The 24,928-nt window shown below is 37.6% G+C and overlaps 3 protein-coding genes, 1 non-coding gene and 1 pseudogene across 14 annotated transcripts; 3 read left to right on the top strand and 2 right to left on the bottom strand.

Moving 5' to 3' along the window:
• The first annotated feature begins 4,387 nt into the window (after window positions 1-4,387).
• Window positions 4,388-8,360, top strand: LOC133716973 (PHAF1 protein At3g51130). The gene is made up of 15 exons (XM_062143602.1): window positions 4,388-4,649; window positions 4,966-5,048; window positions 5,144-5,218; window positions 5,709-5,776; window positions 5,857-5,962; window positions 6,081-6,141; window positions 6,244-6,410; window positions 6,519-6,581; window positions 6,686-6,733; window positions 6,809-6,922; window positions 7,012-7,111; window positions 7,193-7,266; window positions 7,470-7,574; window positions 7,776-7,840; window positions 8,108-8,360. The coding sequence occupies exons 1-14, from the start codon at window positions 4,553-4,555 to the stop codon at window positions 7,821-7,823; spliced, it is 1,209 nt and encodes a 402-aa protein (XP_061999586.1). The 5' UTR covers window positions 4,388-4,552; the 3' UTR covers window positions 7,824-7,840; window positions 8,108-8,360.
• Window positions 8,361-11,677: 3,317 nt separating this feature from the next.
• TRNAE-CUC (transfer RNA glutamic acid (anticodon CUC)) lies at window positions 11,678-11,750 on the bottom strand. Its single transcript has one exon. It is a non-coding gene; the product is annotated as a tRNA-Glu (tRNA).
• A 63-nt stretch (window positions 11,751-11,813) lies between these two features.
• LOC133716983 (protein CHAPERONE-LIKE PROTEIN OF POR1, chloroplastic) lies at window positions 11,814-14,116 on the top strand. The gene is made up of 5 exons (XM_062143609.1): window positions 11,814-11,973; window positions 12,258-12,412; window positions 12,508-12,611; window positions 12,972-13,416; window positions 13,741-14,116. The coding sequence occupies exons 2-5, from the start codon at window positions 12,276-12,278 to the stop codon at window positions 13,895-13,897; spliced, it is 843 nt and encodes a 280-aa protein (XP_061999593.1). The 5' UTR covers window positions 11,814-11,973; window positions 12,258-12,275; the 3' UTR covers window positions 13,898-14,116.
• Window positions 14,117-16,097: 1,981 nt separating this feature from the next.
• On the bottom strand, window positions 16,098-23,560 carry LOC133716993 (probable serine/threonine-protein kinase SIS8). Of its 11 annotated transcripts, none has more exons than XR_009849371.1 (9): window positions 23,269-23,556; window positions 22,844-23,033; window positions 22,654-22,725; window positions 21,866-21,975; window positions 21,503-21,554; window positions 21,150-21,184; window positions 17,858-17,993; window positions 17,458-17,542; window positions 16,098-16,418 (listed from the first exon to the last, which is right to left on the bottom strand). XR_009849371.1 is itself a non-coding variant. In XM_062143621.1 (7 exons), exons 4-7 carry the CDS (start codon window positions 21,943-21,945, stop codon window positions 16,393-16,395), a joined length of 243 nt encoding a protein of 80 aa, XP_061999605.1. In that variant the 5' UTR covers window positions 21,946-21,975; window positions 22,654-22,725; window positions 22,829-23,033; window positions 23,269-23,556; the 3' UTR covers window positions 16,098-16,392. The 11 variants fall into 11 exon arrangements, 5 of the variants coding, with proteins under 5 accessions (XP_061999605.1, XP_061999602.1, XP_061999617.1 ...); XR_009849370.1 differs by having other exon boundaries at window positions 17,964-17,993; XR_009849368.1 differs by having other exon boundaries at window positions 17,458-17,993; window positions 23,269-23,560.
• Window positions 23,561-24,072: 512 nt separating this feature from the next.
• Window positions 24,073-24,805, top strand: LOC133741666 (AAA-ATPase At5g17760-like; annotated as a pseudogene).
• The last annotated feature ends 123 nt before the right edge of the window (window positions 24,806-24,928 follow it).

The raw sequence follows: 24,928 nt of genomic DNA, 5'->3' as shown, positions 1-24,928 counted from the left end.
TCAGACGTGGCCGGAGAACGGTGAATCAATCTCAGCAGAAGCTCGGGTTTCGGCGACGGTGTGTGCGCGACGTCGGCTGGTGTAACGACTTCGGGGTTTGGCTGATTGATGGTTGCTGAGTCGAGTGACGGTGACGGTGAGGCGAGATGGAGGACTGAAAGCAGAGAAAGGTAATGGAGGTGGCGTCGTGGGCTGGAGGACCTCACGCGGAGGCTGCCGATCGTGTTTTGGCAGCGAAGAGCTTGGGCTTGGATCGGATTTCCATCTTGATTTGGTTGATAGTGATGGTGACGTGAGGTAGTGGCCGAATGTGGTGTTTCCGGCAGTAAAAGAGGAAAGAGGAGAGAAGAGAGGTCGGGAAGAGAGAGATAAAATAGTGCGGCCAAAGGGAAAGAAAGAGGAAAAAAATGAGGCACCGCTGCCGGCTCCGTCGCTGAGGCACCAGGAGAGGTGGCGAGGTCGAAGAGGTAGGGTCCGGCGAGGGCGGTGTCCTGAGGGAAGATGCAGATGAGGTGGGAGAGGCTGCGGTGGGTTTTGGATCGCACTGCTGAGCCGAGAGTGAGAGAGAGAGAAGCAGAAAAAATAACAAAAAAAAAAAAGGAAAAAAGAGAAGAATTAAAAAAAAAAAGAAAAAAAAAGAGAAAGTGAGGGGTAAAATGGTCATTGTGGACCAAATTGTTGAAATTCGAATGTCTGGGGAGTTACTTGTTGAAATTAAAATGTTATGGACTAAATTGTCGACGCACCCAAAGTACAGGGTGTGAATAGTAATTTGCCCATATTTTATTTTATGCGACTGATTTAGGCAACGGGCCTAGTTTTTTATCTTTTTATTTTAAAAGAAAAGACTGAGACAAAAAAAAAAAACAAAAACAAAAACAAAAAAAACAAAAGAACTAGATAGAAGTCCTCCTATGGCAACATGACCCTAATTGGTCAAACATAAAAGCATTTAATTCATTAGGTGGGAGCATATTCTAGTTTGATATACCGAATGACCCATATTAGGTAGAGCATTTGCTGTGAAATTTGTTTATCTGAAGATACGAGAGAAGCCAATTGAAGAGAAAGTGGGTGAAGTTAGTAGGCATAGGCATCCGCACGTGTTTTCTAGCTTTCATGTGTGTGTTTTGGATGACTTTATCTTAACTCTTTACAATAATTGACTCACAACAGGTCAATGTCTCGACCTAGCAGAGCTCTGCTAGGGTTGGGAGAGCGCCGCCCTCGGGTTTGGCCTCTCTGCACCTCTCTCCGTCCTGTATGGAGTGCATCTATGGCGTCTTCTTTGGGGGCTCCTAAATCAAGACCGGCTATCTCTGTGTCTTCTCTGTCTCATATTTCGTTTGTGCCATTATTGCTGGTAGGCGTGATGGCTTGTTTTCTATCGGATCTTCTACCTTTTGATGGTGGTGGCTCGATTAGGCCACGGCGGGCAAGGCTCAAAGATCAAGGTGCGTTGCTGAAGGGTGAGGCAGTTTCAATTCGATCATGGCGGAAGGGATCAGACTGTGAGATCAGGGGTCAATCTTGTTTTGGGTCTTCTCTCCACATATGGCAGCAGCACCTCCATTGAGACGTTTTCTGGATTCTCGACGTCACTTGGTTGTCTGGCGGCAAATGGATCATCTGTTTGGGTGGTCTGACTTCCGCGACGTCGGCGCGAGTTTGGATGGACGGATTGGTTCACATCCTCGTTGCCCACAGGTTGAAGGCACGGTGGATGACGACGTCCTTTCTTTACGTGGGTCATTTGGTGGTACGGAGCTCAGGAGATTTCTGGTGCCATGGTGCAGGGAGAACGGAGGCGTGGTGGCAGGATCACAAGTAGTTTGGTGCGGCGGCAGGATCACAAGCAGTCTGGTTTTGGCTGGAAGGGATAACCCTAAGTGGGCTAGGGCTTTGGCCTCTTTTGCTGACTCGGACTTGGGCCCTAATGGTTTGCCTAAGTTTGCAGCTTATGGGCTTATTCTGTTTTCCCGGAGTGGAGCTGATGCTAGGGTGCCCATGAGCTTGGGTGCCCTAATCAGTTTCAAATAGGCTTGGGCTCTCATCAAGGTTGCTTTGGCAGACTTGACTTTGGGCTCAGGTCGGATTTGGATCCGTATTTGGGATCCTGGTCGCTTACAAATCCAGATCTTGTATCCGAGACAGCTGCTCATACTGATATGGTATTGGTTTTGGTTCTTAGGAGTTCGTTTGCTAATTCTCGAGTTTCTGACACCCTCGGTTACTTTCGAACTCCTGGTGGGCGAATCACTTCTCCTAGGTGATCATATCACCGGTTACGGTCACTATTACATTTACACTGCTTTTGTGACATGTGCAGTGCAGCAATGTCGTTCGACATCAAGTCACATCCTGGTTACATTTCTTTCTAGATGCGTCTGTGCATCTTATTATCCTTTATTGTTTCTTCTTTATTATAGATGCGTGTGTGCATCTCGTTTTGCTTTATTGTTTTATTTCGATGCTTTTGCGTCGCTCCATGTAACCCTCTGTTATCACTTAATATAGTTTGTCGTCTTTCCTTCAAAAAAAAAAAAAAACTCTTTACAATACTTATATATGTGCATTTATCGAGATTGTTTGTAATGTCATATTTCATTCTTAAAAAAGAAGAAGAAATTATCAGGACTTACATGAAGAAATAAGCTGCTCGTGTGATGGGGTAAATTCAAGAGTCCTTTAATGAAAAAGTGTAGCTTTTCTCACCAAAAAAAAAAAAAAAATCGTGCTCAACTTCTTAACATCTTGTGTTTTTATAAGAATTATCAAGCTTTATGCTTTCAGTTTTTGATATTATTAATTTTAGATATACGTTAATAATGTTTCTTCAAACTTAATGGCATTTGCGTAGTGACATTTGTTGATACTAAAGCAACCAACAAAAACAGGCCATCGTATACCCAAATATAAAATTCGGTGCCCTAATTCGGTGAAGCACTATAATGCGAAAAGCTAATGGATAAAATGTCACGCCTTGAATTTTGAATAAAGAAAATTCAAATTCGAAACGCGAGAACAAACAAGCACAAGAAAAACACATAGAAAATTTTTCATTTAAACTAAGCAACAAACAAACTAAACTCACAATGTCAATACCGACTCGTTCTTTAGAGTCACATATTACATTACAATAGTTTACAAATTAAACTGAATATCAATTCAACGTGTAACCACTCTCACCAACTCACTACACAGCGGAAGACTACAAGTAAAAGCGCCCTTCTACACCACGTGACGGAAAGTCCACCTCAGCTTCGATAACGATCACCCGATATTCTAACCTGCACAATAAACCTTATACCATAGAATAGTGCACCGGGAATGTAAACAACAAACCCGGTAAGCTTTTCAGCCCGTATGAGTAAACTCAATTAAAGTGACTCACGTCACTCATGCTTATAATTTCTCAATTCGTCCGAAAATAATTCCACTCCACCCTCGAACCACGAAATCGTACAAACGAACACTTTATTAATCCCAAGAAACATTTAGCAATTAATAACAAATTTCCGAGGTCTTACATAAAATGAGAACAGTAAGTGGGCGAAGTATAATGTGACAGTTAAGAAAAACAACTAGATTTTGTTTGTCCAATTATCAACACACTACAATTTTCTCTCAATTTTGATTGCCGCCACAATTCATAAAACCTAAAGCGAGTACATAGTTGTAATATTCATTGAGAAATCATCCCTAAAGAAGATCCATAATCATTAAAGTGTTTATCTGTTATAGGTTGAGCAGAAGTGACGACTATTTCTGACATACTAAGATATGATGCTTTTATTGCTGAACTTATATTTCATTTGTCTAATTAGCAGCGAGAGAAAATATAATGTTAAACTTACAAAGAGGAAATTAAATTTTATTCGTCAAACTGTCAACAAAAAACAAGTGAATTTTCAATTTCAACGTCTTCCACAAGTAATAAATGAGAGGAACGATGCACATTGACCAAAATGAAGGAAGAGGAACTGAACACCCGAAGAAAGATCTAGTACGTATACGGATTTCGTTTGTTGGAATGTTTATTCTTCATTTTAATCTCTTTTATGAAATTGTAGCTAAAAAAGAATGATTAAGAAGCAAAGCAGGATATTCTCAAAAAAAAAAAAAAAAAAACCTTCTTTAACTTGCTCGGTAAGTCAATTAAAACAGAAATAGATTTACCTCAGATAAATTTTCTGTAATAAGCTAATAATTCAGAATTTTCAATTCACTCCCACGAAATAAGGAAACAGATAAAAAAAAACCATCCTTATCCCAAGAACAAAATTTTATTTTAAAAAATAAAAAGAAAATAAAAAAGCGGGCCCCATCGAGTTGGGTACCTCCCACTCTAAAGTGTTGTTGGACGTTTCGTGCGCATAGAGGCTAGATAGAGAGAGAGAGAGAGAGAGAGCAAAATTCACAGCGAAGCCTTTGCTTGGAGTATTTAAACATTCAACAACACCTGTGCGTTTCTTTCGCGAAAGTAACGGACTCCATCTCCATCATCGTCGTCGTCATCATCTTCTAAAACCGACCTCCTGCAGAGCCAAGAATGATGCAGAGACCCCGACGACGCTGCGAAGGCACCGCCATGGGCGCCATCGTCCTCGATCTTCGTCCCGGCTTCGGAATCGGACCTTTCTCTCTCGGTAATTCCCCATCTCTTTATCAATTTTTACAATTCTTGTTGGTTGATTTGCTTCGTAATTTTTGAGCTCGTTAACCTAGGCGGTGAGAATTATGGAATCTTGAAATTGGAATTACCTTCGATCATTATCCGCGCGCAGTTAAATTTAGGCCGAATTTAATATTTTTTTGCTATAAAGTCTGTGGTTATGTTATTTCGTTGTCAAGAAATGGGGTAAAGACTGAAGATGAATATGTACTTCGTTTTCGAATAGAACTATTGGTGTTAAGAGGCGCGGCTAGTTTTTGAAGTTGATGTAATTTATTTTTGGGTCTCAGGAATGCCGATATGCGAAGCGTTTGCTCAGATAGAGCAGCAGCCTAACATCTATGATGTTGTTCATGTCAAGTATTATGATGAGGTTTGGATCAGTCTACCAAGTTGTATTTCATTTATATGAATTTACACACACAGAAGCGGTGATGGAGTCTTGTTACTGTAATTCTTTGTGTGCAGGAGCCTCTTAAGTTGGACATTGTTATCAGCTTTCCTGATCATGGTTTCCATCTGCGATTTGATCCTTGGTCACAGGTATTATTTTTCACATGCAGTCTGATGTCAGATCTTTCTGCACTTCTTTGATTACTACTTTGTGCATCAAAAGTTTATTTCGACTCTAGGGAATGGTTTTTACTCTTGATCCTAATCTCGTGACTGAGGCCTATGGTGGTCACTTGTGTATCTTAGAGGTCGGGGAAGTCCAAGTTTTATACTGATTTCTGTATTGATTGTTGCAACTTGTAATAGCTAATACATTCTGTAATGTTGAAACCTTTGTCACAAAATCCTGTGTATGTAAGAGATGAATATCATGGCCAACTCCTGAAACACTGATAGATAACCATTGTCTCAATCTAATTTTGTCTTTAGACTGCAATACTGATACTGTTATGAGTTTCTTTGTCTTCATTTTTTTTTATTTTTTTTTTTATTATGCAAGGTGAATATGTCTGTGGATTGCTATTCTGGTTGGATTGTTATGTTTACAATTGTGCTTTGCTGACTTAAAATCCTGTTCCAGAGACTCCGCCTTGTTGAAATATTTGACATAAAGAGGCTTCAGATGCGCTATGCCACGTCTTTGATTGGGTGGGTTACTTTCTCCTTGCTTTGGGTATATAATCATATATGCCATGATGTAGATTATTGAACTTCATATCTACTTTCAGAGGGCCATCCACTCTGGCGACTTTCGTAGCTGTTTATGCCTTGTTTGGGCCAACATTTCCTGGAATTTATGATCAAGATAGAGGTGTCTACAATCTATTTTACCCAGTATGTTAATAAAATACCCTATCTTCACTTTTCATTGTTTTTCATTTCCTGACATGTTTATCTTACAAGCTGGAAGCTGTTTTGTGTCACTAACTTAAAACCAACCATGGCTACGCAGGGGCTTTCCTTTGCTTTTCCTATTCCTAGCCAGTATACAGATTGCGTTCATGATAGAGAAGGTATTCTATTGACGTTGTTTTGTTTTTTGTTTTTGTTTTCTTTTTGCTTTAAAGAATTTGCAAGCTTTAATTACTTAACGTTAACGCCTTTGACTATGAAAGCGGAACTACCTCTAGAGTTCCCGGATGGAACTACACCAGTTACTTGCCGCGTGTCCATATACGATAGTTCTACCGATAAAAAAGTTGGTGTCGGATCCTTGATGGATAAGGCTTCTGCTCCTCCATTACCTATTGGCAGTGTCTATATGGAAGAGGTGCATGTCAAGGTTTGACTTCTCTCTCAATTGTCCCTGATTCATTTGAGATTTTCAGTATAACAAAGCACAAGGATGAGAGTCTTGGAGATTTTAATTCAATTCATTTTTTATATTCAGCTAGCGGAAGAACTACACTTCACTGTTGGGGGCCAGAATATTCCTTTTGGTGCATCACCTCAGGCAAGTATTAGTTAAGCTCTAGTTTAGACTTTTCGCTTGGCATCTTTTGTTGCTGTTCTGTTGTTCATTATGTGCATTTGCTTATGGTTTCCTCTTTTATACAGGATGTTTGGACTGAATTGGGTCGTCCTTGTGGGATACATCAAAAGCAGGTATTGTTGATGTGATGTCTAAATGCTAAGTTGCTTTTTTCATTTGTCCTATAGGTGATTCTGTTGGGTGTGTAGGTAGACCAAATGGTCATTCATTCTGGCTTGGATCCTCGCCCACGGACAACATTGTGTGGTGATTACTTCTACAATTACTTTACCCGTGGTTTGGACATTTTATTTGATGGGCAGGTACTGACTTTCCTTCTGGTAGAGTTATATGTTTTGCGTGAGGTCTTTATGCTCTGAAGTTCTCAGATAATTTTTGTTTTTGTTTTCAGACTCATAAAGTCAAGAAGTTTGTTCTGCATACAAATTATCCTGGTCATGCCGATTTCAATTCATATATAAAGTGCAACTTTGTCATATTTGCTTCTGAGTGTAAGTACTTTTCTGATCTTTAAAGTGTCCTGTTGGACATATTGACTCTAAAAGTGATAACAAAGATTTTCATCCTTGCAGTTGGGGGTTCTTTTCAGGAGGTAAATAATTGCAAGCACAAGATTACCCCAAGTACAAAGTGGGAGCATGTAAAGGTAAAATTGCTCTTTACAATATAGGACTGTATCTAGAATCATGGATATTTAAAAACTGTTAAAAACTTAAAATAGTGGACTGAGGTTTTGGTTTAGATGCCTTCATACCTCCTAGTGTACTGCATGATGTTACATTACCCTTTCCGAACGGGGTTTAGTGAAGTGCATGATTGAGACTATGGTCGTAACATCTCTCTCTGTAGGAAATTCTTGGGGACTGTGGTCGAGCTGCCATCCAGACACAAGGTTCTACAAGCAATCCGTTTGGATCTACTTTTGTATATGGTTATCAAAACATTGCACTTGAGGTGAGTTGAGCTCTTAATTCATGGGTTTATGTTGTCAATCCCCATTCTGCAGCACGGAACCAAAGCTGTAATTGGTAGTGCATCAATTACTTTTATGTCAATCTCCAAGTCTTGGTAGTGCAGCAATTTATTTGCTTATTTTACCGAGGCAGTATGGTTGTGCATGAGGTTGCTAATAAATTATTTGTTTATAATTTACAGGTGATGAAGAATGGTTACATTGCAACAGTGACTCTCTTTCAGTCATGATGGTGATAAAATGCGTGGTATGTTGCATGTAGCAATATCATGTTCCCTTCTGCATTGTTTAATAATCCATCTGATGATCATCAAGAAGGCTTGCTCAATTGTTTTTAGAGTGAATTTTTGGAAGCACGGTGTTTCAAATCCAAAAGAATCTCTCTGGTTCCAAAATTTTGTTTAATTTTTGAGTAGATAATGCTTCACATATGTATCTTTTCTCAATTCATGTTTGAACTGGGTTTAGTTCAGATGTTAACTCGCTTGAGTGGTTTGATTTTTGCTTGTGCCAGTTGGATGATGGCAGTTGATGGGGAAGCAGATGGGATTTGCATAGATTGTGAAATCGTTAGGCACTCTTTCTAGACATCAGCATGCCAGGGAGTGGTGATAATTGTACAGTTGTGTAGCTGGTTGTACAGATTAATTCATCCCGTAGAGCTTCTACATACATCGTAGAGCTTTTGTAAATGTTAATATGGAAGTTTGTATACTATAATGCATTGTGTTGATGATATTCAGCCAATTGCCAGTTACTTCTTGCAACTTAGGGGGGTGTATTCAATTAAGAGTCTACAAGATTTTTTTGTATTTTAAAAGTCTGTGGGTATTCAACTGAGATTTTAAACAGTCCTTTAAAATCTTGATGTATTCAATTAAGATTTAAAATTATCCATTCAAATCTGCTGATATTCAAAAGTATACGGATTTTTAAGGATTTCATTAAATGCTAGATTTTGGAGGATTTTATAGTGCTTTGTATACATATCAAAACTCAAAAACAATCCAACCACTTCCCAAAAGATTTTGATGGATTCTTTCTCACTCAAAAAATGAAGAACCTCTTCACCCAAAAAAAATAAAAATAAAAAGCAGGTCTCAATAGGTGACACTCATCCATTTTGTCTTAGACCTATTTTCCCACTATCTTCCTCTGCCTCTGCTCTCATCTAATAATTTTTTATTTTATTTTTATCACTATAGCTCTAGAAGCCTTAATCCTTTTAGCTAATGAAGCTCACTTTCAATGGTATTATTAAGATGATACATACACACATGATTCTTTTGTAAATTAGATATGAAATAAATTATGTCATTAGTTTACTACTTTATTTTTTGTGTAACATTTTTGCTGGTTAGTTTTATCTTATTATACACAACATAAAGAATGGTAGATTGCCATACTTTCTTCTCATTGATATAGCATTATAGTTGGATCCATACATTCATTGCTTACTTAAAGAAGAAGAAAAAAAAATTAACCTACTAAAAACATCATAAGGATTTGTAAAATCTAAACAAATACTAGTAAATCAATCCATTAGAATCAATCAGAGTCCATATAGAATTTAAACAATAGAAAATTACATAGTAGCACATGACCAAAGATGTAAACACAGAAAACCCACTTACAAATTTTTTTATACAAATAAGGACATGAGCCCAAACCCAAGAAGAATAGAGCAGGCCTAATCACTGATTCTTCATGTGCAATTACAAGTTAAAACAAGTTTTTATTAAAAATTACTACGATGCCATAGAGTAGACTCTCTCTCTCTCTCGGCCACCAGTATCGTTGAGCCTTCCACAGCCTCACCCAAGATTGTCTGGGAGCTCCGATTTCATTACTACCGGTAACGGCTGGGCTTCAGGCTCGCGGCGTCGCCTCACCCAAGATCGTCTGGGACCTCCAATTTCATTACCACCGGTAGCTGCTGGGCTTCAGGCTCGCAGCGACTCCGAGTAGCAAACCGTGCGACACCGAGTTTCACAACGCCAGCGGTTCTCAGATCTGTTAAAAACTGGAATCGAATTCGATCCATTTGATGTGTTTATTGTATGGGTGTTTGGATGTTTATGGTGAACCTATGTATGTGTGTGTTTATGCATTCCAATTCGTACGAATTAGCTGGATTGGGTTGACTTTGAGTAAAGAAATTTGTGTTTTCATGGTTTGCTGAATTGGTATGAATTGATTTGGATTAGGTGTGTTTAGCGTATGTGAAGCAATATGAATTTATTGGGATTAAGTGTTCAATCCGGAACCTATATGTAATTTGTTTTCTTGTTCCTCCATCAAAGTTATCGCTGACAATTCTCTAAATGAAGCTTTTTTTGGGTTTGGTAGTAATTAGTAATTGATCTTTGCTTCTTTGGAACAGATTTGAAACATTTTGTATGATTTGCAAGCTGGTTGCTTTTATTAACTAATTGAGACAAGTATGAACACGAGTACAAGCAATATGTAGTAGCAGAACACAAGCACAAGTGTAGTAGCAGAATTGGATGAGTATGAGTGCAGCGAGTGCAGTAGCAGGATTGGATCAGTTAGTAGCAGGATTAGACGATGACCAGTGCAGTAGCAGAACACGAGTGCAAGTGTAGTAGCAGGATTGGACGAGTGCAGTAAGAGAACATGAGTACAACTGTAGCAGCATAACTGGACTAGTATGAATGTAGTAGCAGGATTGGACGAATGCAGTAGCAGAACACGAGTACGAGAGCAGTAGCAGAACTGGACAAGTATGAGTGCAGCGAGTGCAGTAGCAGGATTGGACGAGTATGAGTGCAGCGAGTGCAGTAGCAGGATTGGACGAGTGCAGTAGCAGGATTAGGCGATGAGATAAGAGTAGTAGGAGAGTGAAGTTTTGTGAAGTAACGTAAAGAGATTATTCTCAAGAACTGGACGAGTATGAGTGCAGTAGCACGATTAGACGAGTGCAGTAGCAGAATTGGACGAGTATGAGTACAGTAGCAGGATTGGACAAGTGCAGTAGCAGGATTAGGCGATGACGAGTACAGTAGCAGAACTGGACGAGTATGAGTGCAGTAGCAGGATTAGGCGATCACAAGTGCAGTAGTAGAACACGAGTACAAGTGCAGTAGCAGAATTGGACGAGTATGAGTGCAGTAGCAGGATTAGGCGATGAGATAAGAGTAGTAGGAGAGTGAAGTTTTGTGAAGTAACGTAAAGAGATTATTCTCAAGAAAAAAAAAGAGTAACATAAACGGATTGTTCTCAGAAAAAAAAAAAAAAAAAAAGTAACATAAATGAATTATTCTCAGAAAAAAAAGTAACATAAATTGATTATTCTAAAAAAAAAAAAGTTACATAAAGGGATTAAAAGTCAAAAGAAGTAGTTAAAAAAAAAAAAAATTAAATAATGACATGTGGCAAATGGAGAGCATATTGTCCTTATTTGTAAGATTTAATCATTGTAAAGAGATTAGAAGTCAAAAGAAGTAGTTAAGGGTAAAAAAGTAAATTAGCTCATAACATGTGGCAAGTGGAGAGCACATTGTCCTTATTTGTAAGATTTAGTCCTTATATGTTTAATTCAATCTTTAATGGATGTATTTGTTAAGTCATCTCTTGTCAATAACTTATATGTAATTTGTTATTTAAATAATCCGTGGATTAAGTAAATCCATGGATTATAAAAACTCAAACAAAGTCTTTTGAAATCTAAATTGAATACACCCCCCTTATACTCTAGTACATGGTCCATAATTCCAGATATCCTGCATCTGTACCTGCTCATACACTCGATTAGAATTGGTCCAATTGGTAACTCGGTTAGAAATCTGATTTCTGATTTAGAAAAAGAAGAATAAAAGACCAGCTGCGCATCCCACACACACACTCCTCTTGGGGTAAAAATAACATTTCTTTGGTTAGGTAGCGCAATGATGCAAAACTTGGCAGGGGATGCCGAGTTATTGCTTTAACAAACAGAATACTGGAGTACCGAGAACAAGGAACAGACTTTTGTTTGGCCAAGGAAGTATGGTTTCTTTTACTCTCTCTCTGAGCTTCTGAGGAAGAAAACTACCAAAAAACAAGAAAAAAACTTTAAAAAGTATTCCGTTGCCGGGACTTGAACCCGGGTCTTTCGGGTGAGAGCCGAATATCCTGACCAACTAGACTACAACGGATTGGATGTTGATGTGTTACATGACACTTGAATTGATTTCACAGATAATGTAGCGAGCTAAATAGTAAATACGGCACGCCACTTGTTACCGTGTTTTGGTTTTGGCAGCAAAGGAGGGTTTAGTCTTCTATGCGTCTTTCATATCCGTTGCAGACGACGCCTCTGCCCCAGTCCTCGCCAAAACCCACTAACACTCTCTCTTGAACTCCTCCATCTCTCGTCAGGTACTCTATAATTTCTTCTCAATTTCTGTCGCCCTTTATGATTTTCTTCGCTTAGCTTAGAGCTTAGGATTATCCCCCTGTGAAGTGAAGTCCAGATTGATTTAGAAGAGTACAACAGAATCAGCTTTCCCAACTGCTCAAAACCCATAATTCCACTTTGTCCTGAACGTTACCGAAAATTTCAATTAAAGACTCAAGCATTGCTTCAATTGCTTGTCAAGAAGAAATTGAAGGAAAGAGAAATTTGGGCTTATGTTGTGATTGTTTCTATTCATGTGTTTCAGGGAGTATTCATCGTAAAGATGAGTTCTGTAGCTGGGCTCACTGGTAGTCCATCCAGATGCTGCTTTCAAGTATCTGTGGGAAGTTCCGCTTCTCGGTGCAGGAGAGTTTCCAACCTCCCTCGTGCAGAGAAGAGTGTGCTGCTTCGTGCCGAAAGGTAGACCTCTCTGTGCTATCATTTGTCGAAATCAGTCTGTTGGTTGCATTTTGCTAGTGTGGTTTATATCTGCTTTGCTTTTTGAAATCGAACAGAAGTTATTGGGCTGGCGTTACACAAAGATTGAATGCAAGGAAAACTCATGTGATCAAGTGTTCCATGGATGCTTCCTTTGGTGATATGTCAAATGAACCAACTGGTAATTTTTACCTTATTGTATTTTGGGTGATTTTGCGTCTGTGGCTATACTTTGGGATTGAAGGAGTCTGGATGCTTTTTTGCATCAGTGATGTCTCACATGCTGAACCTTAAATCTTGGTTAACTATTTCATTGAACCCCGTATCTACACCCACAACCATCCAAGTCGATGCCTGTCCTATTTGTTAATCCTGCTACTCATGGTGTTTTATGACTGAAGCACTCCTTTTGTTGTATTATGATGGATTTTATCTTGATACATGATTGTTGGCTTGATTCTTTATATTAGATACTGTTATTCAATTGGCATATTTAGCTCTCTGATCTTTCTTCTTCTTAACTCCCTTTTTGCAAGTAAAGCTATCTTTCCTAGGATTAATGTGAGGGACCCATACAAACGGCTTGGGATAAGCAGGGAGGCTTCTGAAGAAGAAATTCAAGGTGCAAGGAACTTCCTTATCCGACAGTATGCTGGTCACAAACCAAGTGAAGATGCAATTGAATCAGCATATGACAAAATAATCATGCAGCAGTTTTATGCTAGGAAGAACCCAAATATCGACTTTAAGAAAAAGTTTAGGGCAGTCAGTCAGTCCCGTGTAGTGCAGGCTGTGAGAAGTAGGTTCCGCACTCCAGCCACACAGTTCATTATAAAAACTTCCATTGCATTTATAGTGCTGGGAGCCCTCACTTTTCTGTTCCCAACCGAAGAAGGTCCAACCCTTCAAGTAGCCATTTCTTTGTTGGCCACCATATATTTCATACATGAAAGACTACAGAGCAAATGGCGAGCTTTTCTCTACAGGTATGTAAATAATTCCTGTTTCGTTATTCTGTATTGGTATAGTTTTTCTCTTGATCTTCCACATAGGACAAAGTTTATCTTTATATCAGAACATCATGAGAGCTTAATAGCTTTTGCAAGGATTTTTGAGGACCCAATACTGAAGTTTTAAGATACTTCTCTTTAATAATATTCCAGAGTACTGAAAGTTCTAAACTTTTGCTAAACAATTCCATAATGATGACATATTCTCTTCCGTCCAAATTTGGGTTTTCTCTGCTTTCCAACTTGAAATTGTCATAAACAGTTGAAAACAGTGGATAATCTTTTTTTTCTTTGATGTAGTGCTGGAGCATTTGTTTTCTCATGGCTGGTGGGAACTTTCTTGATGGTGGCTGTGATTCCACCCATACCTTTCATTAAAGGACTAAGGAGTTTTGAGGTGATAACTTCACTCATAACTTATGTTCTACTCTGGGTCGCGTCTACTTATCTGAAGTAGTTCTTGCTGTTCTTATGATAGACCTCAATTTTGTTGGAATTATAAACCACATAATTTCTTGGAGATTTAGCTTATGCAGAGTTCATTTTAGTGACAGTGCTGATGTTTGTTAGTGAGCTTCCTAGTTTAGGGAGAAGAGAATTGTGTTTCATTTTTTGGAGAAAAGGTGTAAAATTATACGGAAGACAAGACCGATATAATCAATTTTCATTTTCTTTCCTTCTTTTTGTTAAATAGTATTATCAGTCGGTCATCTTTTTCTTTGCTTTTATATGGATTGGAGTGGTACAACTCTATATTATGTACTGCTTATTTCTTTTTTAGTTAATTTTTGTTTGAAGATGAAATAAAATTCCACACTAATCAGCATTTTGAACCTAAGAAGCGTTTTAAACCCCCTAAACAAAGCGGTATCAGGGAATGATTGGACCAGTGCTAGTAAAATGATCCTTGATTATAGCAAATTAAACTCTACCATAGTAGTCTTCCTGAAAATATGTTTTGGAAGATCTACTTCCAAATAAATTCTTGAGAAAATGAATCTCCTAAAGATTTACTTGATTAAATGTTGCGTCTTCTCATCAATATCTTAACAAAGACATGAAAAGAAACCCTTAAAACCCTAATTCAGAAATAGATTCATTGTCAGTCGTCTATATAAGGTGAGTACATTTCCAACCCCAATAGGTTTTTTTCTTTCAGTACAACGTTTCCAGCAGCAACCATCCACCTTGTTCTCAGTCTATGCTTCCTTTGCTGCACCGTTCATGTTCCGCACCATAGCGAAACAACTCATCCCTTACCAGCTCCGACCATATTTATACTCAAACTTTTCGGCGCTACATCTGGAACCCTCTGTCCTCTCACCTAACCCTGATAATCAATGAATATTCCGGCCTGTCACACAACCAAGTCTTTGAAGCTGCGGAGATCTACCTTCCAACCAAGATTGGTCCCTCCAACGACTGTCTCCAAGCCAGCAAAACACCTCGACAGAAGAAAATCCAACTTGCCATGGAAAAGGATCAAGAAGTTGAAGACACCTTCGAAAACATCAAACTCAACTGGCGTTACTCGTGCGTTGAACTGTTTAACAACAACAACAGCTACCCTACAATGAACTCATCAGGTACGTCACTTTGAGCTAACATTCCACAAGAACCACAAAGCAAACGTGACCGAGTCTTACTTGCCATATGTGCTCGAGCAGGCTAAAGCTATATACCCGTCACGGTAGTGTTAACTATGCTTATGGTGGTAGCGGTGATGGCATGGAGTTAGTGTTGAGAATCGGTCAATATGTGAAGTCGAAAACCACAAATAAGCACAGAAACAACCACAAAGATACGAGCACAAGAACACAGATTTAAGGTGGTTCAGCAAAAACTTTTGCCTACGTCCACCGGGCAGAAAAACAATATTCCACTATATTTATAATGGGTACAACAAAAAAGAATAAGAAAACAAGGACTCTCTCTTCTCTTTCTATCTCTCTCTTCTTTGCCCTCTCTCACTCTCTCACTCCGAGAATGGAATACACTTTGCTCTCTGTCTTTGTGATGCAAAACTAAGAGCAGAACCCCTCCTTATATAACCATAAGGATATCAGCTTTCTTCACCGATTAGGAAACCTATTCCTATTGGTGGTAAGCAATGATGCCTTCTCCACTACAAAAAAGAATTCATTTTGCCACGGCTTTGTGCCGTCGCAAAAGACCAATGGCGACGGCTAGGCGACGGCAATTACACCGTTGTTGTTGGTGGCGTCGCCACTGCTCGTGGCTATCGCAAAAAGCCGTCGCAACTGGATTTAGCGACGGCCACGAGCGTAGCAATGATTTGGTCGCTTATTAGGCGACGACATGTAGCGATTGAAAACGCCGTCGCAAGTAACCTATTAGCTACGGCAGATGCCGTTGTTTGCAATAAACTTTTTTTTCATATTTTTTTATTTTTCCAGAAACTTTCCCTCCAAATTTGATTACAAATAAGCGGGAAATTGATTTTCCCTCTAAAATTGCGACAACGTCATTGCCGTCGCCACCCCAAGTATTTTTCATATGAAGCTTTAGCAACAGCTAATAACCGTTGCAACCAATTGGCCACCCAATTTTTTCAAACCAAATTTTTTTATGCCATTTTACACACTTAATCAAAAGATATTGTAAAGCAATATAAAGCACCAAAATAATCCCTTAAATTATAGCTATCTCACAACTTAAATTATATAATCAAAAGATAAGTGCCAAGTTATATTCCACTACCAAGTACAAACTGAAATTAACCAAACTACAGTCTTTCATAATTATAATGTCCTACCATACTAGATAACTGAAAGGAAAAGTTGCCAAACTTAATATTGTTCAAAAGCATCCTTGACCACAATACTATTTATCATTAACTAGAGGGGCTTGGTGAGTACTGGAGCATGCTCAATTTCTTGATCACTAGTTGAATGTGGATGAACTCCTTCTCCTATGGACTCCCTTTTAATTTCATGGCCACTGGTTGCATCTTGAACCTATCACATAATGCATAAGTATACAAATATCAAACCGGATTCACATGAAAAATGAAACATGAACAAATCGGATATTGTCACACGTAGTTTGAATTTAGAATCGGGGAATGTTAAAGAACTGTTGCATGAATGTTATCCTCACGATATTTGTTACAGAACATGATGATTTTGGCTTACTCCATACTCACATAACATGCATTTGTTATGAAACGAAACACATAACAGATAATACAAAATCATTGAAGCACACAAACACAGCTTCCCTTTCTTTCTTCAAAACTGGGAAAAAAAAAAAAACTTCCAGCAAGAGTTTCATCTACTGTCATACAATAAGCGAAATTGAAATGATATTAGACTCATACTTTTATCCTCTCAGCCATATCAAAAAGCTAAAGCTAACACAGTTTGTTCATAAACTCAAATCAATAACCAAAACTGCAGCCTAAGTCTTCAACCTATTTGAGCTAGCAATCTCAATATCTACACAGATCGTTTTATACACATTCAATATTTACATAATCATGCATATATATACACAAACATGTATATAAACAAATTTTTCGAAGATAAAAATAGAAACGATATAATCATGTCTATTTTTTCCTTTATCAATATCTATGTCAGCTGGAAAAACAGTAACACAAATAGCTAAGTATGAAAATATAAACCAACTACACTAATAATATCTACATTAAATGAACAACGTCACATCAAGCAGAAATAAACAAAACAAAAAATTTAATTAATGAACACACATGATACAATATGTATATTAGATTAATATCTAATTAATCCAATGTGCACAGATATGCAAATTCATAAAACACATGCAGGATAAGGGAGCTTCATTACTTTGGAGAAGACATTGAGTAATAAAAATAATAATAAGAATTATAGAATTCCTGTCATAGATTTTATATCAGAAGCCCAACATACCAATTAAAACAAAATGCAAAAGACAAAGATCAAGGGCACTTTCCACTACATTTACAACCAAATATTATCATTGACAACAATATAATGAAAAGAGGAGCCTTACCTGGAATCAAAACCAGTAGACAGAGCTTATGATAAGAGGAAGACAAATGACACAGATCAAACAACGAGATTATAATGCAAAGAACCTGTAACCAAAAACAATAAAAAATAATTCAGGCAAAGTCATATGTATGGAAAAACCAAATTGGCAAAGTCTCTTCATCAAAATCAAAAACATCAAGAAATACTGAAGAGTCATAACTAAGGTTTTTCTTTTAACATGGTGGAATAATGTCCAGACAAGAAAAAAGATATGTTCTCAAACTTGGAATATACATAATCAGACAATCTTTAGATTAAGCACTTAATTAACTAGCTAGTTTGACAATCTGACAAGTAAGGTATATGACATGAGAGATTACATAAGTACAATAGAGAAATATAAAAGGCATCGTACATACACCAGTTGTACTATAAGCAAGATAAATGCTAGCTGTTCAAATATAGTGACATGAACTGACAAGAATGACAAAGAAGATGAAAGCTCAATTGGGGCATATATTCCACCTTGATCAAGAGGCATTAGAGACCAAAAAGCTGGAGACCAGTAACAACAACACATCAGTTGCATGAAAAAGAAATCCAAGAAAAAAGGCAAAACTTTCTTCTTCTTATCTTAGTCATCCTTATTCTTAAGGCAAGGTTTATTGGCAGTAAGAATAATAAAAAAAAAAATTATGATGACCTACATTATCATTCTTCTTCAGAAACTTCTTTCCAAAAATAATTTTTGCCTTGCAAATGTAGAAGCAACTACAAAACTATCGGTACGACAATAATTAAGCCATGCCTATTAATCTAAAAGGAATTTGAGAAAAAGAACCCAAATAAATTACCAAACCATCCTGCATAATGAAATCAGCATAATTCAAATGAGAGTTTCTATTGGGACCTCCAAATCTGCTCACTTGACCTCATTCTATTATGAATTAATAAATGACATATATAACCTACTATAAAATGACAATTAAGGACAATAATTACACCAAAAAATATTATATTTATTTTATGTAGACTTTTTTTTTTTTTTGAATGAATGGTAATTCCATTGATAATAGCGCATGCCAAGAAGGCCATTACATACTCACCCGCTGACACATAACAATGGCCAGATCAAGGTTTCGTGGAGGAGCCACAGTAGTACATAGGATAGACCAACTATATTCGAACTAATCGCTCACTTTAAAAGCGAGCCTAAAAGCTATGGAAACATAGCGAATAGACAAGCCAAACTACACTCGGTAGGTTTCTAATACAAGAAACTTATTGTAATTAGACAAAAGCTAAAAACATAGGTTTGGGCCAAGAGCCTAAACCCCAGCCCAAAAATAGCAATGGACTAGGGCAAAACCCCAGCCCAACAGTTAGCGGCCCAATAGGAAGTCCACCAAGAAAAACTTGCTCCAGGCCCATCACTCTGGTTCGGGCCAGTCCACCTTGCCTCCCACCATCCCTTCGGACCTCCACCGACCGGACCTCGCTCCGGCTGACCCACATCGCCCGACCCGCGTCGCCCTTTCCGCCTTGCCTCAAAGCCGTCCCAAGTCAACGCCGCCACGAGATGCATCAAGCACAGAAACCCAACGCTGTTCCAGGCCCGTGACCGTACCCCGCCGTCGAATCGAAATCCAGGGCACCCCATCGAACACCATCGCAGCGAGGATCGACGACCGGATCCGTAAAGCCACGAACACCCCATCGAACAAACCCAGCCGAACTGGTGACAAAACCCGAGCAAATTCCCTCCGACAATCCCATTGAGCATTTAGACCTCCCGTCCGGCAGCAAACCCATGGTGGCGGTGTGGCTGGAGACCCCCCGGCGACCGGGCGCCGCCGGACGAGAATATTTTCAAGGTTCTGAAGCCTCCTTAGGGTTTTCTCAGAGAGAGATAGATTTGGCCCCTTATGTAGACTTTCTAATTCAATAATATTAGATTGTATTTCTTATTATTTTCCTTATCTATGTTCATTTTCCAATTTCACTACATACTCATTAAAACATTCATATATATTTAATAAGAATTAAAAATATGATTAAGATCATGTTACATAAAAATGTATGATATATATGTTGAACGCATATTGGTGAGGGAAAACAAAATAAATTCTCTTATGATTTATGATCTAAATCTAAGTCAATCCATTATATTTGTAAAAAAAAAAAAAAAAAATTAGCAGTTAAAAAAAAATATATATTTAAATAATTAATCATGTGGTACAAAAAATACAGAAAAAAAATAAACATTAAAAAACAAATGTTTTTTTTTTGGGAAAATTTCACAAACAGTACACCAAGTAAAGACCACTAATAATTCTTATACATAAAGTTCCAAACCAAACATTTCGGTACACGAAATCTGAAACTTGACCCACTATCAGTACACGACATCAATTTTTGACACCAAAATGTCCATTATGCCCTCAGTTTTTTTTTTTTTAATAAATATTTTTTTTTTCCTTCATTTTTTCTGTTATTTTTTTCTATTATTTTTTTTCCTTCATTTTTTCTGTTATTTTTTTTTCCTTCATTTTTTCTATTATTTTTTTTCCTTCTTTTTTTCTGTTATTTTTTTTTCCTTCGTTTTTTCTGTTATTTTTTTCTATTATTTGTTTTCCTTCATTTTTTATGTTATTTTTTCTATTATTTTTTTTCCTTAATTTTTTCTGTTATTTTTTTTCTTCCTTCGTTTTTTTTTTCCTTTGTTTTTATCTCTTTCTTTCTTTTCACATGACTAAATATTGGCTGAGTTACAAATATAAGCTGTAGAACCATAAATCTCACCAATTGGAGGGCAAGGGCGGCGTTGGAAGCGAGGGAGTGAGCCCGGAAGAAGGAAGAAGAAAGAGATAAAAACGAAGGAAAAAAAAATAACAGAAAAAACGAAGGAAAAAAATAATAGAAAAAAAAATAACAGAAAAAACGAAGGAAAAAAAATAACAGAAAAAAAAAGAAGGAAAAAAAGAAAAGAAAAAAATAACAGAAAAAACCAATGAAAAAAAAATAACAGAAAAAAAGAAGGAAAAAAAATAATAGAAAAAAAAAACAGAAAAAAAAAATTATTAAAAAAAAAACTGAGGGCATAATGGACATTTTGGTGTCAAAAATTGGCGTCGTGTACTGATAGTGGGTCGAGTTTCAGATTTCGTGTACCGAAATGTTTGGTTTGGAACTTTATGTATAAGAATTATTAGTGGCATTTACTTGGTATACTATTTGCGAAATTTTCCCTTTTTTTTTTTAGAATAAAAACAAATGATTTCTTTATTTATTTTTTTCGCACAGCTAAAATAGAAAAAAAAAACAGAATAGTTCATGGCATTTTCTTATTGATTAGACATTAATTTTTGAAACTCAAGTTTGATTAAGAAATGTATATTTAGTTAAGATTTATAGAGTGATTAAATCATTGAAATGACTAAATTTTTTATTTTAAAGATAATAATTTGTTTGCAAATTATATGAGTGAGGTTATTTGAGGAAGTTTAGTGAGGTTTAGTGAGTAAATTTAGTATTTGAAAATTTGATAAGAGGTGTAAAAAGCATAGAGGTCAAGTGAGTAAATTTGGATTCAATTATCTACCATTTGGTTCTAATGCTCCGAGTACAATATGTCCCAAAAAAGTTAATGGCAAAGAGGCCCATGCAAGTTGTTTCTGGTAACTCAGTTCCTATAAAAATATTATGGCTCACCTCTTCCATATGCTAAGACACATCATGAACCACATCTGCATGACACAATCACATAGTCAGATGAATATAGCAAGCAAGTCTTTCAAACCAGTCCAATTCCATCACTTTCTTCATTCCAAACTAACAAAATTGAACTAACAAGGAAGATAATTAGATATGATATGCAGTACGAGTTTGTCAGTAGAGGCAATTAGATATGAAATGAACTGCTCATCAATCTCATAATTCTAGACTTTTTGTTTTCATTCAGCTTGTAGTAAACACAGATCTTTGGGCATCTCCGTAGACATTTATGTGGGATCTTGAAAGCTCCTTATGGCAAAAAAAGAATTTGGGAGCTGACTAGTAGGTACCTCAGCATGAATTAGTGTTCCAGGAGCACCCATCAGATCAATAATATATTCACTGCACGGTATGGCAAACACATTCACTCAGATCAATAACAGTTTCAGAAAATTTTAAAGCATGCATCAACCACGTTAATCTGATGGAAATGTGAATGGAATTGTACTAGCAAGGCAAAAACAAATTGCATGTACCTTTGATTCTATTATCCTCATTTAAACATGATCGTAAATTCAAATCCTAACAGCTTAAAACTAGACAGGCATCAAATGAACATTAATGCAGAGAATACATGTAAAACATAAAACTTAACGAATCAGTTTCACCAGAAAATTATGCATAAAGAGAGATCAAGAGTTAGAGGACCTTACCTTCCAATTCCACTATCAATTTTAATCAAGTTTACAGCTCCATCATCAGTACTTGTGTAGTAGCTACCTTTGACCAGCATACATGGAAGATTTATCTTATCAGCTAGTACCTAAAACCAGAGGCAAGAAAGAATTAACTACGGCAAAAATTCCTTCAAAGGCCTAGAAAACCTTCATAAGATTTAAGCATAAGGTAATCTACAACATTATGGCTCTGCATCATAACACAGAAATGGGATTATTAAGAACCCACTTTCCTCAGAATTGACAAAATATTAAAGAACCGGATACATCATTTACAAATGTTCATCATACAAACACACAACAAATGCACATTTAAACCTTCCATGATTGATCCTTCTCACTTATACCAGTATGCAATGCAATCTTTTTATCTACAACATTCTTTTCGACTTAATAACCAAGTAGAATCCCAAAATTAACAGCAGGCACACACCTAACACCATCTAACCAGGAAATTGTTAACTAAAATGGAACCATAATCCACAATTCAGCTATGCAACTCCATTTAACCACAATCCTAACACCATTTCTATCTCCCCTATGAATATTTCTTGTGTACTTCAGCTTATCCCCTTGGGGATCTTTTCAATTTGCACAAAATTAACCAGTCCATAAGGCACTGTTGAAACATTTTTACCCCATAAGATGAACTATATATGTTGTACATTATGAATGAGGTTGATTAAAAAGAAGAAGAGTTCAGACTGCGGAAGGTCTAGCAATAGCATTTACAAAATTCAACACATGTATAATAGGGAACACACCTTTTAGAAAAATGATAATAACCCCCACCCTCACCGTAATGAGACTTTCCTTTCGTCACATCAAAAACCAACCTGATCAAAAAACACGAATTAGTTTATAGGAATCACCAAGTCTAAGTTCACAGACAATTAGTAATCATATACACATCTGAACAAAGAGAAAGCAAAAGGATACCGGAGAATTACTAACAAGATTGGCAAACTTTGATCAGTCCCATTGTACAAAGCCAATTCTTCAACAGTGAACAATCTCTGCAAATATCAGCATCATCTAGATTATATATCCAAATATTCCAATGCAAACCAAAGTTACATAACAAGATTGGCAAACTTTGATCAGTCCCATTGTACAAAGCCAATTCTTCAACAGTGAACAATCTCTGCAAATATCAGCATCATCTAGATTATATATCCAAATATTCCAATGCAAACCAAAGTTACATAACAAATCAAATATACGCTATTTATGTTAGTGCGCAAAGCCCAGAAAAACAAATATCCCATTTGATTTGTTGAAATAAAAGACCAATTCCTTGGAGTAAACCCAAGCCAAATTGAATCTTGGTTTTGATTAGCTCCCAAAACATGAAAAGAAGTGAGGTTTGAGCTTCTGACCTGTTTTGACAGTGGAGATCGACAAGATGCAGGCCACAAAGCGAGAGACGGACAGTTCTGATTGATTTCTGGGTATTAGGGTCTGAGGGACAGATTGAATATGTAGAAAGAGGAAGAAAAATAGGAAGGAGGTGGAGCTGAACTAGCAGATGTCGACTTCGCGGATTGCTATGGTTGACTTCATTGTCGGGACTGGATGGAGTGAGCGGGAAATAGCAGATGGAGGGAGCGGGAACAAGAACAATGTTTATGAACCCAAAAACCTAAAAAGCTTTGCCGAAATGTTTAATTTTGGCACCTATATCCACCCAAAAGTCAAAAAATAAAACAAAAAAAAATGTATAAAATGAAAATACACGACGGCACATTCTACCGTAGTTAAAAGTAGAGAAATTTAGCGACGGAAAGAACATGCCGTAGCAATTGAAGGCATATTTATGCGACGGCGACGCCATGCAGTGGCAAATAATTTTTCTCTTTGCGACGCCGCATTTGCCGTAGCGAATTTTTGATCAATGGCGACGGCATTCTGACGCCGACGCTAACTGGTGAAGCCAAATGAATTCTTTTTTGTAGTGCTCCTTCTCTGTAATCAACAAGGATTACAGGTAATCCTACATCAATAAAGATTTTCATTCCTCATTGGAACTCCATTCATCAGTAGGAATCCAAAACCTACTGGGTAAACAATTCTCATACTCTAAGACAATTGTCTTAGGAAAGACTCATGGGCTGGAAACCCAACAGTTAGGCATTTGGTGTTCGATAAGTCTGGAGCACCCAGCTACGTTTGAGACAATGGCGATGGAGCCCGAGCTTAAGAGAACAGTTATAGAGGATCTCGATAGGTTTGTGAGGAGGAAGAAATTTTATAGGAAGGTTGGGAAGGCTTGGAAAAGAGGTTACTTGTTGTATGGTCCACCTAGTACTGGCAAATCCAGCTTGGTTGCGGCCATGGCGAATTATCTCAAGTTTGATGTTTATGATTTGGAGCTTGCTTCTGTCCGTGGCAACTCTCAATTGAGGAATGTGTTGCTATCTACTACAAATTAATCGTTCAATCTTGGTGATTGAGGATATTGATTGCAGCGTAGATTTAAAAAACCGGGGCGATCGACATGGAACTGGATCCCCCAGATCCATATTACGGCCATTACTAAAAGCAAGCTGAAAAGGTTTACTATTATGTTGATAAGTTTTAGCATTAAAATTTTAAAAACAAACCCCTAATCCCTAATGAATGTTTAAATCACATTGCGTGTTCTGATGTTGCAGATAACGCTGTCCGGCTTACTGAATTTCATAGATGGTATGTGGTCGAGCTGTGGCCTGTGGAGATGAGAGAATCATAGTGTTCACCACCAACCACAAGGATGATAAGCTAGACCCTGCGTTGTTGCGCCCTGGTCGAATAGACTTGCACATTCACTTGTCATATTACACCCCGAGTGGGTTCAAAACCTTGGCCTCTAACTACCTTGGCATTCAAGAAAGCAACCCTAGCCTCATCCCCTGTGTGGAGATATTGAAGGCTTGATGGAGACCACAGATGTGACCCCTGCAGAGGTCGCTGAGGAGTTAATGAAGAGTGATGATGCTGATATTGTCAAATTACTCAAACGTAAGAAGGCCGAGAGCGAAAAGATAACAAAGGGAGGTG

This window comes from Rosa rugosa, chromosome 1 (assembly GCF_958449725.1).
Source record: "Rosa rugosa chromosome 1, drRosRugo1.1, whole genome shotgun sequence".
Classification (NCBI taxonomy): Eukaryota; Viridiplantae; Streptophyta; class Magnoliopsida; order Rosales; family Rosaceae; genus Rosa; species Rosa rugosa.
This window is presented reverse-complemented; position numbering and strand designations above follow the sequence as displayed.